Raw genomic sequence first — 14,806 nt, forward strand, 5'->3', positions numbered from 1 at the left:
AGCTGCGTTTGAATTACAATTGTTTTTTTTCCTAGTTGTAGTGATGTTCACACTCGCGTGATGCCTTTTGAAAACCTTACCCCTCTTTCACACCACAGGCGTGAGTGCGCAACTACCTCGTCACTGCAGCAGCAGACTCTCACGAGTATTCACACTGGAAGCGTATAAGTACAGCGTCACAGCAGCGGCTGCAAAGCGTGTTCGGCAGACAGTATAACCATTTCAAACAATGGGTATAATTTTTTCAACATTTGTTTTTATAACAATACACCATACTTTCACCCAAAATGATTAATTAAAAAGTTTAAATGGGTAAATACATATTTGTTATACTTAATTTTCTTTTCTGGCATTATTGTTAAAACACTAGACATTGGCATTGTTGTTAAAACTCTTGACATGCTTATTCTGTGCATTTTGAGCACGTTTTGTGTTAAATCACATTTATTTTGTCCATCAAAAGTGTGCTTTCACTTTAATTGAGCGTGAGCAGCACAGCAAAAATAGACCGGATGCCAAAACCCCCGCTGCACTGCTGTTCACGCGACGCTCCTGCTTGACGCTCACGCGCTGCTCCTGGTCCCGGTGTGAATGCACTCATTGATTAACATGGACAACAAAAAAAATATGCGCTGCTCGCGCACCGCTCACGCTTGCGGTGTGAAAGCGGGGTAGGCCGGTGACACACTGGCATATTGCACCTGTCAAACATAGTCTATTTTGCCGTCAATACTGTTGACGGTGTCCTTTATCAGTAGGCTTCATATTTATGCTCAACATGAAGTATAGATATTGTTGTCGTGAAGACAAGATCCTGGTCTGTCGCCGGCCTCCCTCTATGTCATTTACAGTAGCAGCAGCGCGCCAGCGCCGCGTCAGGCACAATTCTGGTGTGTAAAGACACAGAAAACGCGAAGCAGCCGTCACGCAACTGACACGCAGCAGAAACGCCACGCTCACGCCACACAGCCAGTGTGTCACCGGCCTTAGAATCAGCTGCAGGGCGGGATTTGCGCTGAACTTGGAGACTTCCGCCACTTAATATGTTCGTTTGGAAACATGAAAATGTACCTATGTTCCGCACACAAAACATTGCATTCGGTCATTCGGTACACACGTGCACCGTACCGAAAGCCCTGTACCGAAACGGTCCGGTACGAATACACGTACCGTTATTATCTGACATTATGAAGATTAATTTGTTCTGACACAGTTTAACTCTGTGTTCTTGCCATATTTTATTACCATTTTCTAAACCATAGCAAAAAAACTGTGATAACGTAAGAAATGTTGAAGGTGTCTGAATAAATTTTGGTTTGACTGTATATTTTATTTTACATTGAAGAATATGCAGTGCTATTCGGTTTCTGTACCTGGACACCTAAAAACTTGAAAAAAAATTAAACACTGTGTAAATAGCACAAATAAATAAATAAATAGAATGAACATACAAATTAAACAATTTCAAACAGGGCCCACTGGTACAACCTGCACCGGGGCCCCGCAAACCCCAGCTACGGCCCTGATGCTGGCACAGGCTGTATATGGGAACATCTTGCTACTCTATACAGCATTTGAGTAGCACTGATGGATGGGTGTCAGTGTTCCCGCTCTTTGTTGGTTTCTGTGACCTCTGTGTCACCTACTCAACATCAGCTCTCAAAACAACGGCTGATCTGCCAGTTCTCAGGGAAGGCAGGCCCTGTACGAGATCTGTTGTGACACCATCTTCAGATGTGTTTTTCCGACACTCTTCTTGTGTACCCTTTCCCAGAAAGCCCTAAAAAGCGTGCAAATTTCCATACACATCAAGTAAACTCAAACTGAGCAGTGCCACAAACAATAGAATCATCAGCAAAGATCTGTGGTGCTTTAGAGATTCTACACTCCCATATTCCGCCGTGGAATTCTTCAAGATTCTTCCTTCTCCACACCTGACATGGAACTTTAAGTGGGTTAATGACAAGCGGGAAAGCCGCCACTGCAGAGAGCAGCTGTCTACAAGCCGTGGGTTGTGTGGGCTGCCTGCTCGGAGCGAGCGCTGAGGTGTTGTCATCGAGGATCTCGGATGAGTGTCAAAACACCAGCTTCCAGATTCCTCTCAGTTTGTGCCGTATTATTTTTATATATTGTTTTTATCCCAGTCTTTGCCTCACTGAAGGCTTTGGTGAATTTGTCCACAGTGTGACAGATGTTCCCAATGTTTCCTCCCCAAGACGGACTTGTGCTTCCGCTTCTACACTGATGCCTTCTTGAGTTTCTCATCAGCCACCCATGGAGATTCCAGCATGTGGGATTGGGCTTTTGATATTGAGATTACCCTGACTAATTGGCTCCTTTATGAGGCTCCTCAAAATTTCCCAGACTGTAAATTTGCCTTGCCAGTCAATACTGCATAAGTTAGCAACCATTTTTGTTCATGCAACAGTTTTAAAATGGACAATTTTTTTCAGTTTTATCACTGATGGTAGTCCAACCACAATTCTGTCTTATATTAGTCTACCTACACTACTAGGATGTGTCTGTCTTCTCATTTGAAGACTCTGCTCTAATTTGCCCAGTCCTTCATCCCAAGTCGAGCCTCTTCCTCCGCCTACCAGGGATTGTGATATTCTTGAGTGCTTGTCTTTGTGTCCACTCGTCTTCCATTTGGCCTTATTAGGAATCCACCATCAACTGTCCTCTGAGTATATGTTTTGAGACACACGTGGAGCATGTTGAAGATCCTTGATTTTTCCCAGGCTGTAATATTGCCTTGCCTGTAAATACTATACAAGCTAAAAATCCTTTTGCTTCATAGAAAAGTTTGAAAGTACTTTTGTTGTTGTTGTTGTTTGTTTTATCACTAGTGGTAATCCAACTGCATTTGGTTTTATTTAGTCTACATACACACTTTGGAAGTGCCTGTCTCCTTGTTTGAAGACTGTTCTATTTTGTCCAGTCCTTCATCCCAGGTCAATCCTCTTCCTCCACCTACCAGGCATTGAGATATTCCTGAGTGCCTGTCTTTGTGTCCACTTGGCCTTATTAGCAATCAACCATCAACTGTCCTCCAGGTTTGTGCCTCGAGACCTTCATCTGTCTTCAGACTCCATTCTTTCTTGACCTCATCATCATCCTTAGATCTAAGTGGACCATGTTGAAGATCTAAAATGTCATAAGATACACAAACCATTTGAGGCTTATGCTGTGGTATACAAGTTAAATTGTTTACGTTGTAATCCCAGTTCTGCTTTAATTCTGGGAGGATTTGTGGTATAATTTGATATTCAAAAGTGGGATTTATGTCAGTGTGGCTTTGATGGGTTTGAATGATGATTAATTGTTGTCAAAACTCTAGTGGCCGACATAATGCAAGCTTGCGCTGCCGTTGATTATGTAGCCATGTTTGTATTTTAAGAATTAGATGTGTAATTGATATGCCATATGCTACCCAAATCCAGTGTACCCTAAACTGCTAAAAGCAGAGAATTGGGATTGAGTATGGTTACACTGTTTGACAGCTCTGAAGATAGGGAAACACTTGCTCCTGAAACTTATATTATAGTTTTATTTCACTTTTTGAGAGGCGACTCAAAGTCATAATGTTTTGGAGATTGGGTGCTTTTTTTGAGTTTTATATTTTTAACATATACACAACATTAGATCATCTTAAAATGGTTGATTTTCTGAAGACCAGCTCTTATCTCTATTGACCTTATCAAATTGGTGATGTTTTACGTCCAAATAGATTTGTGTGTCGTAAACAGGCTTTTCACTGAATACATCACATTTCCATTTTCTGTATCGCTCTGTATCATTCGCTATTGTTTTGGTTTGCTCCAGTGACTGGGGTAGTCAAGGCCAGTTTCGATGAAAGAGCATCCGGACCGTCTCCTTTCAGTTTATGGCTGTTTGTGAAATGTCTGGATGCGCGTAGAGCCATGTCCCCAGCTTTCTCTCCCCCCCTGCGTTCGAGTCAACCTTTGCAAACGAAGAAAAGTCTTCATTAAATGTGGCAATCGGTTCCACAAGATTGATGCCAACCTTTTAAAAATTCACCATTGGGCCGAATTGAACACGGGCAAATGCTGATGCAGATGAACAGGGAGAAGTCGGCCCCATCGAGAGAAATAAATCTGAGTTGCAGGCTTCAGTTCATAAATACCACAGGCTGTCAGGGAGCATGTTTTATGGCCCCTGATAGAAATTACTGCATTTATTTATCTCATCACACCTGATAGAAATGCAGAGTAGCCACTCACAGCAGACCTGTCTTCAGTTTACTCATGAGTTGAATACTAGAGCTGACCCACAGTTCCCATTCATTAATTCGGATGGATATGTACAGTAGATTTCTGGTGGACAGTGTGTTTGACTGAAAAAAAGTGCTTTCAGAAAGAATCAATGACTGTGTTTTGCTAATTTGTGTTTTGCTTAGCGGATTTTTACACCAAAGTAACCAACCGGATCTGCATTTGCATCTACAGCCCGAGCGCTTCCAACCATTTCATCTATTTATTTCAAACATACCCCTCTTCCTTTTTCAACATCTACACATCTCCTGCTTTGCATTGATATCACATTTCAGAAGCTTTTCCAACATCCACTTCTGCACTTACCTTCCTAACTTAGTCTCAAACTCAGATTCCTCCACCGGCTAAATGACATCTTACTCCCCTTGGCAGTGTCACTTTGCTCCTAATCTTCTTCCAAACATGACTCTGTCTGACTTTAATGCATCTGATGCATCCTGTAACCTGTTGGAGATGCTCATTTGGTCTTCAAAGCATGTCTAAAGCAGAATTATGCAGCACTCTTGATGCAGAGAGACTCAGGCAGCGAGCACTGAATTTATTGATTCCCGTGAGTGAGTCAGAGAGTGTAATTCACCAGCGCCTGATTGATGAGGAGAGCAAGTTCAAACTGTCCATGAAGTGCAACGCACGCTATTTTTGCTCTTTCCCAAAACTTTGATATGGATAAGCAGTTTGACTTGAGACCAGCAGAGGATTCTTTTATGCAAAATATTTAATAATAATTATTATTATTATTCTCTTTGACAAATTGCTTTTATTCCTCAAATTGCTTTTATTTATGAATAAATAATCGTAGTGGAAATATAAAATTTGTTATAGTAAATTGCATGTATGAAAGATATATATATATATATATATATATATATATATATATATATATATATATAATTTTTTATAATATTGATAATATAAATTATTTATTTATTGTAATAGGATGAATGTATAATAATAACAATCTGTTATTATTATTAATATTATTATTATTATTATTATTTATATAATTATATTAATTTAATTTCATTATTATAAACTATTGGTTGGATTATTACTTTATTGTTAATAAATAATGTTGCATTATTACTGCAACATTATTAGATTCATTGGCACTTAATAGGAATCTAGTGTGATGCTCCAAGGAAATAACAAAAAAAAAAAGTCCAACACTTTAGCTGTCCACGCAGGGTGACACTAATAATCTAGCCACAGACACCATCCTTGGACTGATGAGGTGGTTGTGTGTGTATAAGTTTTAGAGCTGTTTCTGGACTGCTACGTTGTTGGTTTATATGTGTGTGTGTGTGTGTGTGTGTGTGTTATACCATACTGGCTTAGGAAACCCTTCTTATTACCACTGACTCCATGACAACCGCTCACAGGCACCTAAGAGCCACAGACAGGGAGGGAGAGAAAATGGGAGGTTAATGATCAGATGGAGTCAGTGATTCGCAGTGGTTAAAGATGGAGACCCACAATCCCTAACATTAATGATTTCTGGTATATTTATATCACATCTATATAGTTTCAAGAGCTCTTTAAGAGCTGATTCATTTGTGGAGCACAGTGTTGTACAGTCCAGTAAAGTACGCCAGAACTCATCAGTTTGCCGCGTCGTTCACAATGTGGCACTTTGAAGATTTGAATTGTGCAAATTTGCGTTCATGACAGATTTTATGGGCCGTGTTTGCATTGTTATCTGATTTGCATAATTCCTTTATAATTCTGCAGACACTGTTTGTAAATACGGTCCAGAAATTTTAGAAAGCAGAAAGATTTCTATTGAATTGCTGTGTGAGATCTCCTTCCAGAATTGTTTAACTGAACACAGTGATTCTTTTGAACATGTCCATGAATTATTTCCTATGTCCTTGCACATTGTTAATGGGGTCAGTTCTGCCTCTCTTTCCTAGAAAATGCCCAGAGTCTCCGGCCTCCAGTCCTACTAAAAAGAACATGGTCAGGCCAGACTATGAACACCAAACCTACAACCTCTACACCAAATCAGGTCAGTCCCTCTGTAATAATTATCTAAAAAGTTCAGCATTCATTTTAGGTAATTGTAGCAAACTTTTACAGCCTCTCTACATACCTTCTGTGAAATTGACTTTAGTGACATCACTACAATTATTGTTAACACTTCAGGTGGCAGAAAAATAAATAAACCAATGATGTGTGTACTTCTATGCAAACATTAGGAGAATGTGATATGTGCGCTTCAGGAAATCCCATTGACCACCTCACTCTGCAGAACTGTCTTTCAGGTCCAAAATATAACTTGAGTTTGAGATGTGAAAGCATGCTTGTATATTTTTTCTGGCTGGAGAGAGACACCATGTGGTGAGGATGAGCTAATCTGTTGCACAGAAGAAGAAATCACACTGTATTGAGGTGCTTCAAGGTCCAAAGCTGACATTTGGTCACACATGCTCATGTGCTTTTTTTTTATATATAGTTTCTTTTTTTATCAGTGATAAAATGTGCAGGTCATACAGTGTATAACTTGCGCTTGTAATCATGATTTTATCCCTCATATTTAAATTTTAGTGGCTTAATGTGAAGAATAGACCATGTGTTGCTACATGGAGATCTGGATAAGAAAAAAGTTAGATGTTGTGCAAGTTGCTACATATTTTTTTCTATGTTTTTTTAATTTACTATATTTTAGCTTGAGTTTGTATTTTCATTAATTGCATTAATACCTATTTGCTCTTAAAACAGCCTTGAGGAGACTTCAGGAAGTCACATATAGATTTTACGCGTTCTGTAATTGCGCGATTACAGGCACGTTGATCATATCAAGGCTTCAGTGGTTAAAATAAGTGACTGACATATTAAACTCTGCCACTTGCCTTTGACGTGGTTAAAGTGACAGCAGATTGACTTGTTCTCGAGTGTGACCAAAGAGAAAGGAAAGGTTCTGTCAGCACGTGGGCTGATGCATTCTGCTTCCCTGTCGCCATGGTAATGCCATTTGACTGACATGCAGACACATGCTCTGCCACCAATCATCACTCTGTCACCACAAGTAGTGTGTTCTATTGATCCTCCTTTAGCAACGTCTCTATAACCGTCAGTAACTGTGTTCACAGGCGAGCTTAGCAGAGAAGCAGTATGTGGTCTAGTTATCCAGTGGATTTTTTTTTGTATTTTTATATTGATGGAGATAGTAGAGACACAGGGAATGAGTACATACTGCTATGCCACAGTTCTGACAATGTTGCCTTAAGTTTCTTATAAATAATAATTATTATTATTGTTTTATTGTATAATAATACATATTTTAGTTTCACTTTATTTTAAGGTGTCCTTGTTAGGATTAGGGTTTGGCTTAGGGTTACTTGCATGTAATTATTCATAATTAATTGTAGTTACAATAGTAAGTACACGCAATGTATAACAAGGACACCTTATGATAAAGTCTTACCCATATTTCAATAAACAAATTATATTAGTGCATGCTTACATATATTTATTATATAAATTAGCATGCACCCATATCTTATAGCATGTAATTGTAAATTATATTGTATAATTATATATATTTCTATAAATTAATTATATTAGAATGACAATGTGACGCTAACAATGGAGGACAGGAGGCAGATGCAAGTAAAGGTAGTTTATTGACAGGAGTAGTGATGGATGAATGCTGGTGAGTGACGCAGGAACCACGATGGCAGCACAGACAGGTGGGTAGGTGATTTGAGTGCGTTGGTAGCGATGGCGGTGATGGTAGATCGGTGATCGGCGGTTGATAATCCGTGAATGACTGTGAATATCCAATGAAGACTGAAGCAGGACACTGAGCAAAGACAGGAACACAGGAGCACGAACAGACATCGACACGAGGACCTCAAACAACGATCTGACAAACAGGAGACGAAAGACAGGGCGTTAAATAGGCGGTTGGAATGAGATGCACCTGCTGCTGATCAGGCGATCAGTGGCAACACCCACATGAACCAATCAACATGACATAACATGACTACAGCTGGAGACGGTGCATTCACGAACCGTGACAGTACCCCTCCTCCTAAGGACGCCTCCTGGCGTCCCCAGAATCTCTTACCTGTCGATTGTAATCATCGATAAGGGAGTGATCCAGGATGTCCCTAGCAGGTACCCAACTTCTCTCCTCCGGACCGTAACCCTCCCAGTCCACCAAGTACTGAAATCCGCGTCCCCTCCTTCTAGAGTCCAGAATACGATTTACCAAATTGGTGGTCTCCCCATCTACGAGATGCGGCGGGGGAGGGACCGGGGTAGGCGGATTAATGGGAGAATGAAATACGGGCTTGATTTTGGACACATGAAAGGCGGGATGAATTCTCCTGTACGTAGGAGGGAGTTTAAGGCAGACTGCCACCGGACTAATGATCTTGGTGACAGTAAACGGGCCAATAAATTTGGGAGCCAATTTATTAGATACGGACCGGAGAGGAATATCCTTGGTTGAAAGCCACACCTTTTGACCCACGACGTATACGGGAGGCCTAGACCGGTGGCGATCGGCCTTGGCCTTGGTGCGCGCCTCCACTTGGAGTAGAGTCTCACGGGCTCTGGTCCAAGTGCGGTGGCACCTCTGGACGAAGGCGTGAGCGGAGGGGACCGCAACTTCGGATTCCATACTGGGAAAAATAGGTGGCTGGTAACCTACACTACACTCAAAAGGAGATAGGCCCGTAGCTGATACTGGTAAGGTATTGTGGGCGTACTCCACCATAGACAATTGTTGGCTCCAGGAGGAAGGATTCTTGGAGACCAAACATCGCAACACCCTTTCCAAATCTTGGTTGGCTCTCTCGGTTTGACCATTGCTCTGGGGGTGAAACCCTGAGGACAGACTTACAGTCGCCCCCAGTAGTCTACAGAATTCTTGCCAAAAATTTAGCCACAAATTGGGGTCCCCTGTCGGAAACCACATCTATCGGGAGGCCATGTAAACGAAAGATGTGGTCTACGACGGTCAACGCTGTCTCCTTGGCTGAGGGTAATTTGGGCAAGGGAATAAAGTGGGCCGCCTTCGAGAACCGGTCCACCACGGTTAAAACTACCGTGTTGCCCTGGGAGGGCGGGAGGGCGGTAATAAAATCTAGAGCGATGTGGGACCAGGGTCTCGAAGGAACCGGCAGCGGTTGGAGTAACCCATCAGGGGGCCGATTGGAAGTCTTACCAGTGGCACAAATCGAGCAAGCCAAAACAAAACTGTGAATGTCGCGAGCCATAAGTGGCCACCAGAATCGTTGCTTGACTAAAAATCTAGTACGGTTAACCCCTGGATGGCAAGCTACATTCGAGCAATGTCCCCACTGGATAACGTTGGACCTTAATCCCTCCGGCACAAATAAACGGTTCGGTGGACACCCGGGCGGAGGCGTTACCCCTTCTAAGGCCGTTCTGACCTTCGATTCGATCTCCCATGTGAGAGTGGAGACCACTAATGTCTCAGGAAAAATACACTCGGGAGTGGACGGGCGTTCGGAATGGTCAAAAATACGTGACAAAGAATCGGGTTTGATATTCTTGGAACCCGGGCGGTACGAGATAGTAAAGTCAAAACGTCCGAAAAAAAGTGCCCACCGAGCCTGCCTGGAGTTCAACCTCTTGGCGGTGCTAATGTACTCTAAATTCTTGTGGTCAGTCCATACTATAAAAGGAACCCCCGATCCCTCTAACCAGTGTCGCCATTCCTCCAATGCCATCTTAACTGCCAACAATTCTCGGTTACCAATATCGTAATTTCGTTCTGCCGTAGATAAACGATATGAAAAAAACGCTCAAGGGTGGACCTTGTCGTCTAAGGGAGAACGTTGAGATAACACCGCTCCTACCCCCACCTCTGATGCGTCGTCCTCCACCACGAACTGACGTGTAGGGTCAGGGGTAATCAGAATAGGGGCTGAAATGAAACGGCTCTTCAGTTTGGCAAACACAGCCTGAGCTGTGTCCGACCACCTGAACGCAGTCTTGGCGGAGGTCAAGGCGGTCAGAGGTGCGGCTAGTTGGCTGAAGTTGCGAATAAAACGCCGGTAGAAGTTAGCGAACCCCAGAAACCTCTGTAGGGCCTTACGGGAATCTGGGCTTGGCCATTCTACCACAGCCTTAACCTTCTCGGGATCCATGCGTATTCCCTCAGTCGACACGATATACACCAAAAATGGAATTGACTGTGCATGAAATTCGCATTTCTCCGCCTTGACAAAAAGCCCATTCTCTAGCAACCTCTGAAGCACTCGTTGGACGTGCTGCACATGTTCCTGGAGAGAAGAAGAAAAAATCAATATGTCGTCCAGGTAGACATAAATGAACTGATCGATCATATCTCGCAGCACGTCGTTGACGAGTGCCTGGAAGACCGCTGGGGAGTTGGAGAGCCCAAAGGGCATAACCAAGTATTCAAAGTGCCCTCTGGGGGTGTTAAAAGCGGTCTTCCATTCATCCCCTTCCCTGATCCGAACCAAATGATACGCATTGCGTAAGTCCAGTTTTGTGAAAATTGACGCTCCCTGCAACCTCTCAAAGGCCGAAGACATCAACGGCAAAGGATAAGTATTCTTTACCGTGATGTTGTTCAGTCCCCGGTAATCAATACAAGGTCGCAGAGATCCGTCTTTCTTTCCCACAAAAAAGAACCCCGCCCCCGCAGGAGAAGAGGAAGGGCGGATGAATTTGGAAGCTAGAGAATCAGAAATATATTTCTCCATAGCCTCCCTCTCTGGAACAGAAAGTGAATAGAGTTTGCCCTTAGGCGGAGACTTACCTGATAGTAAATCTATGGCACAGTCGTAAGGACGATGCGGAGGAAGAGAAGCAGCCCGAGACTTACTGAACACTTCCTTCAGATGGAGGTACTCAGCGGGCACGTTAGACAAATCCACCGCCTCCTCCTGCAACACAGACACAGACACAGACGGACAGGCAGACACTAGACAAGACTCATGACACCTTTTACACCAAGACAAAACGGAGTTAGAGAGCCAGTCAATGCTAGGGTTGTGGAGGAGGAGCCAAGGGTGTCCAAGGACAATGGGTGCCAGGGGAGAGTCAAGGATGTGAAAAGAGATGGTTTCGGAGTGATTGCCAGAGGTGATGAGTGTAATGTCTTCAGTGATGTATGATATGGTGGGAAGTTGCTGACCAGTGAGGGCGTGAACCGTGATGTGGTGCGGAAGAGGTCTGAGGGGAATGTGGAGCTTGTGGGCTAATGTGCTGTCCATGAAGTTACCTTCTGCCCCGGAATCCAGTAGTGCCTGACAGGGATGTGTCTGTGCTGACCACCGCAGCCATACCGGGAGGAGCGTAGAAGATGATGGTGATGATGATGATGATGATGAGGTCTTCTCGGCGGAGATCCCACCCGATAGTAGCCTCATACGTACTACCGGGCCTGGCCTTTTACCGGACAGGCGTGGGCTTGATGTCCGGCTCCCCCGCAGGAAAGGCAAAGGACCAGGGACCTCCGCCTCTCCTTCTCCTCCCGGGAAAGCCGAGCTCGCCCTACCTGCATGGGCTCGTGATCGTAGACGGGGCTGGCCACGTCCCCGCCGCTGAACCGCACGTCTGCCGGTCCCCTGGATGGGGTGTTGAGTAGCCCCCTCCTCTCCATCCGTGCCAGACGTGCGTTGACCCGAAGGGCCAGCTCAATGAGTCCATCGAACGACGGGGGAAGGTCCAGTGCGTAGATCTCCCTCTGGACGCGGTCAGCCAGCCCATGCAGGAACATGTCCCACTGCGCCTCCTCGTTCCAATGGCACTCCGCCGCCAGGGTCCGGAACTCGATGGAGTAGTCCGAGACGGATCTCTCGTGCTGGCGTAACTCCGCCAGCCTCCTGGCCGCCTCCTGGCCCGATCAAAGACCCGCCTCATCTCGGCGGAGAGCGCCTGGAACGAGGCTCAGCATGGGTCCTGGTTCTCCCACACCGCTGTTCCCCACAATGCCGCCCTCCCAGAGAGCAGGGTCAGGACGAAGGCCACCTTGGCCCTCTCACTGGCGAACGTTCTAGGCTGGAGGGCAAAATGCATATCACAACGGTTAAGGAAAGCTCTACAATAGTCGGGTTCACCTGAGAACGCTTCCGGAATCGGGAGGCGTGGTTCCGGCTGGGAGGGGGCCTCCGATGGTGCTGGTGGAACAGGCGGTGTGAGTGGCGCAGTGGGAGCTCGTAATAGCTGGAACTGTTGGGTGAGCTCGGACACCTGCGTCACTAAAGCCTGAACCGCGCGACCAGTGTCGTTAAGAGTCCGCTCCTGGGAGTCCATCCTCCGAACACTGGCGCTGAGGAAAGCTTCGAGGGAGGAGGATTGATTACTCGCTGCCTCCATGTTGGTCAGATCGTTCTGTGACGCTAACAATGGAGGACAGGAGGCAGATGCAAGTAAAGGTAGTTTATTGACAGGAGTAGTGATGGATGAATGCTGGTGAGTGACGCAGGAACCACGATGGCAGCACAGACAGGTGGGTAGGTGATTTGAGTGCGTTGGTAGCGATGGCGGTGATGGTAGATCGGTGATCGGCGGTGATAATCCGTGAATGACTGTGAATATCCAATGAAGACTGAAGCAGGACACTGAGCAAAGACAGGAACACAGGAGCACGAACAGACATCGACACGAGGACCTCAAACAACGATCTGACAAACAGGAGACAAAAGACAGGGCGTTAAATAGGCGGTTGGAATGAGATGCACCTGCCGCTGATCAGGCGATCAGTGGCAACACCCACATGAACCAATCAACATGACATAACATGACTACAGCTGGAGACGGTGCATTCACGAACCGTGACAGACAAGTTATAAGGTATGTGCATTATTTATTAAAATATAGACGCAAATTAGCATGCACACATATCGTTTTACATATAATTAAAATATGATTATTTATAGAAATCTGTATTATTATTATTACTACTACTACTACTACTACTACTACTATTAGTTATAATTCTATTACAATTAATCTTCATGCATTATGATTTGAGAAACAAGTGTGGGGTTTTCAACAGACAGCTGGATTTACCTTGATCACTGGTAACGCAGCATGCATACATAATGATAATAATAATAATAATAATAATAATTTGTTAAATCTGTTTAATTATTTATTTTTTTATTTAAAATGTAGGATTATATATATGTATTATTATCATTGTTATTATTATCATTACTATTTTATCATTAATCATGAATTGAGTTTTGGCCTGAGGAACAAGTGTGGGGTTTCAAACAGACAGCTGGATTTACCTTAATCATTGGGGACTCCGTGCGCTCGCATATGTGCATATATGTATGCGTGTGGATGTTGACAGCTGGCCAGGTTCGAGTAGGGCTAAAACCATGTGCGCTCTGTCAGGCTCGTAGCACCAGCTCCTTCAGGATTGATGAATTGCCTGCTTTCTTGATTAAACCTTCCGTCACTTTCCAACAAAACACACACATGCAAAAAAAAAAAAAAAAAGACCAGCACATTAAAGACTAGCCTAGCACAGGAGACTCAACATGTCTGGGAATCTGTCATTGTCAGCCACATTATGTGCAGATTTGAGGTGCCGGTACTTTGACATTTATTAGCAGAGTATTAAAAACTAATTCACGTAGATTTGGCAACCTTCGTTCACTTGACAGTCCACGCTCATTTTAACAAGTTGGGTCTTTCTAGACTTCACAACCTCTTACTTTGTTTCACCACCGCCTCTTTGAAGCTGAGCAGATTTTTTGTGTCATTTATTTTTCATTTCGCTTGATGGCTTGAAGGAAATATTCCCTAATTAGCGAAGGAATCAGTGTGAAAAAGAGTCCGTTTGCAACATCTGTGAGGTGACGGATTTGAATAGATTCTTTTTTGGGGAGTATTAATGAAGTAATACTTAGTCAGAAATATCAGAATATCTTAATATCAGAAATGAGTGTGATTCTCTAAATATTGTTTGTAAAGGGAACTTCTTATTGTTAATATCTTATTATATGTGGTAAGGAGCTTGACTTTTGCCGCTTGTCATTTTTCATTCTTGTCTATAAAAAAAACAAAAAAAAACAAGCAACATACTCATTATAACACAGATATTGAATATCCCCTGTGTAAGTTACATTAACAGATCTATTGTATTAATCACAAAAAGAATGACAATGCCTTTATTAAAGATTATATATAATGCCAATCAATTATTCCTTGGTGTATTAAAGGAAGATCAATTAAGAGGTGACTGGAGAGAGAGAGAGAGAGAGAGAGAGAGAGAGAGTTGTTTCAGTATTACCTTAAGTTTGCAAAATGTCAGAGCTAGTGACAATGATTTTTGATTTTCAGGAACTGATATTAGTCTCCTTATTAAAGGATGTGCATCTGCTTTTAATTTGCTGCAAATAATTGGAAAATGCAACAGAGCTTTCCAATTAAAGCACCACTTTACACACTTTAATAATACCCCCATAATATTAGAGCTTATGAAATGACAGGTGAGCTGGTGTATGAATAAAACATAAAGGCTCGTAATAAGAGACAGGCAAAAAAATGGC

The 14,806-nt window shown here is 43.4% G+C and overlaps 1 protein-coding gene across 3 annotated transcripts in view; it reads left to right on the top strand.

The window, feature by feature from the left end:
• Positions 1-14,806, top strand: part of mvb12bb (multivesicular body subunit 12Bb) — a 70,149-nt gene that overhangs the window by 26,777 nt on the left and 28,566 nt on the right. For all 3 annotated transcript variants that reach the window (XM_059502766.1, XM_059502765.1, XM_059502764.1), the window contains exon 7: positions 6,206-6,300. In XM_059502766.1, coding sequence (XP_059358749.1) covers positions 6,206-6,300 — 95 coding nt within the window. The remainder of the gene's footprint in view (positions 1-6,205; positions 6,301-14,806) is intronic.

The sequence above is a fragment of the Carassius carassius genome, chromosome 21 (genome assembly GCF_963082965.1).
Source record: "Carassius carassius chromosome 21, fCarCar2.1, whole genome shotgun sequence".
Classification (NCBI taxonomy): domain Eukaryota; kingdom Metazoa; phylum Chordata; class Actinopteri; order Cypriniformes; family Cyprinidae; genus Carassius; species Carassius carassius.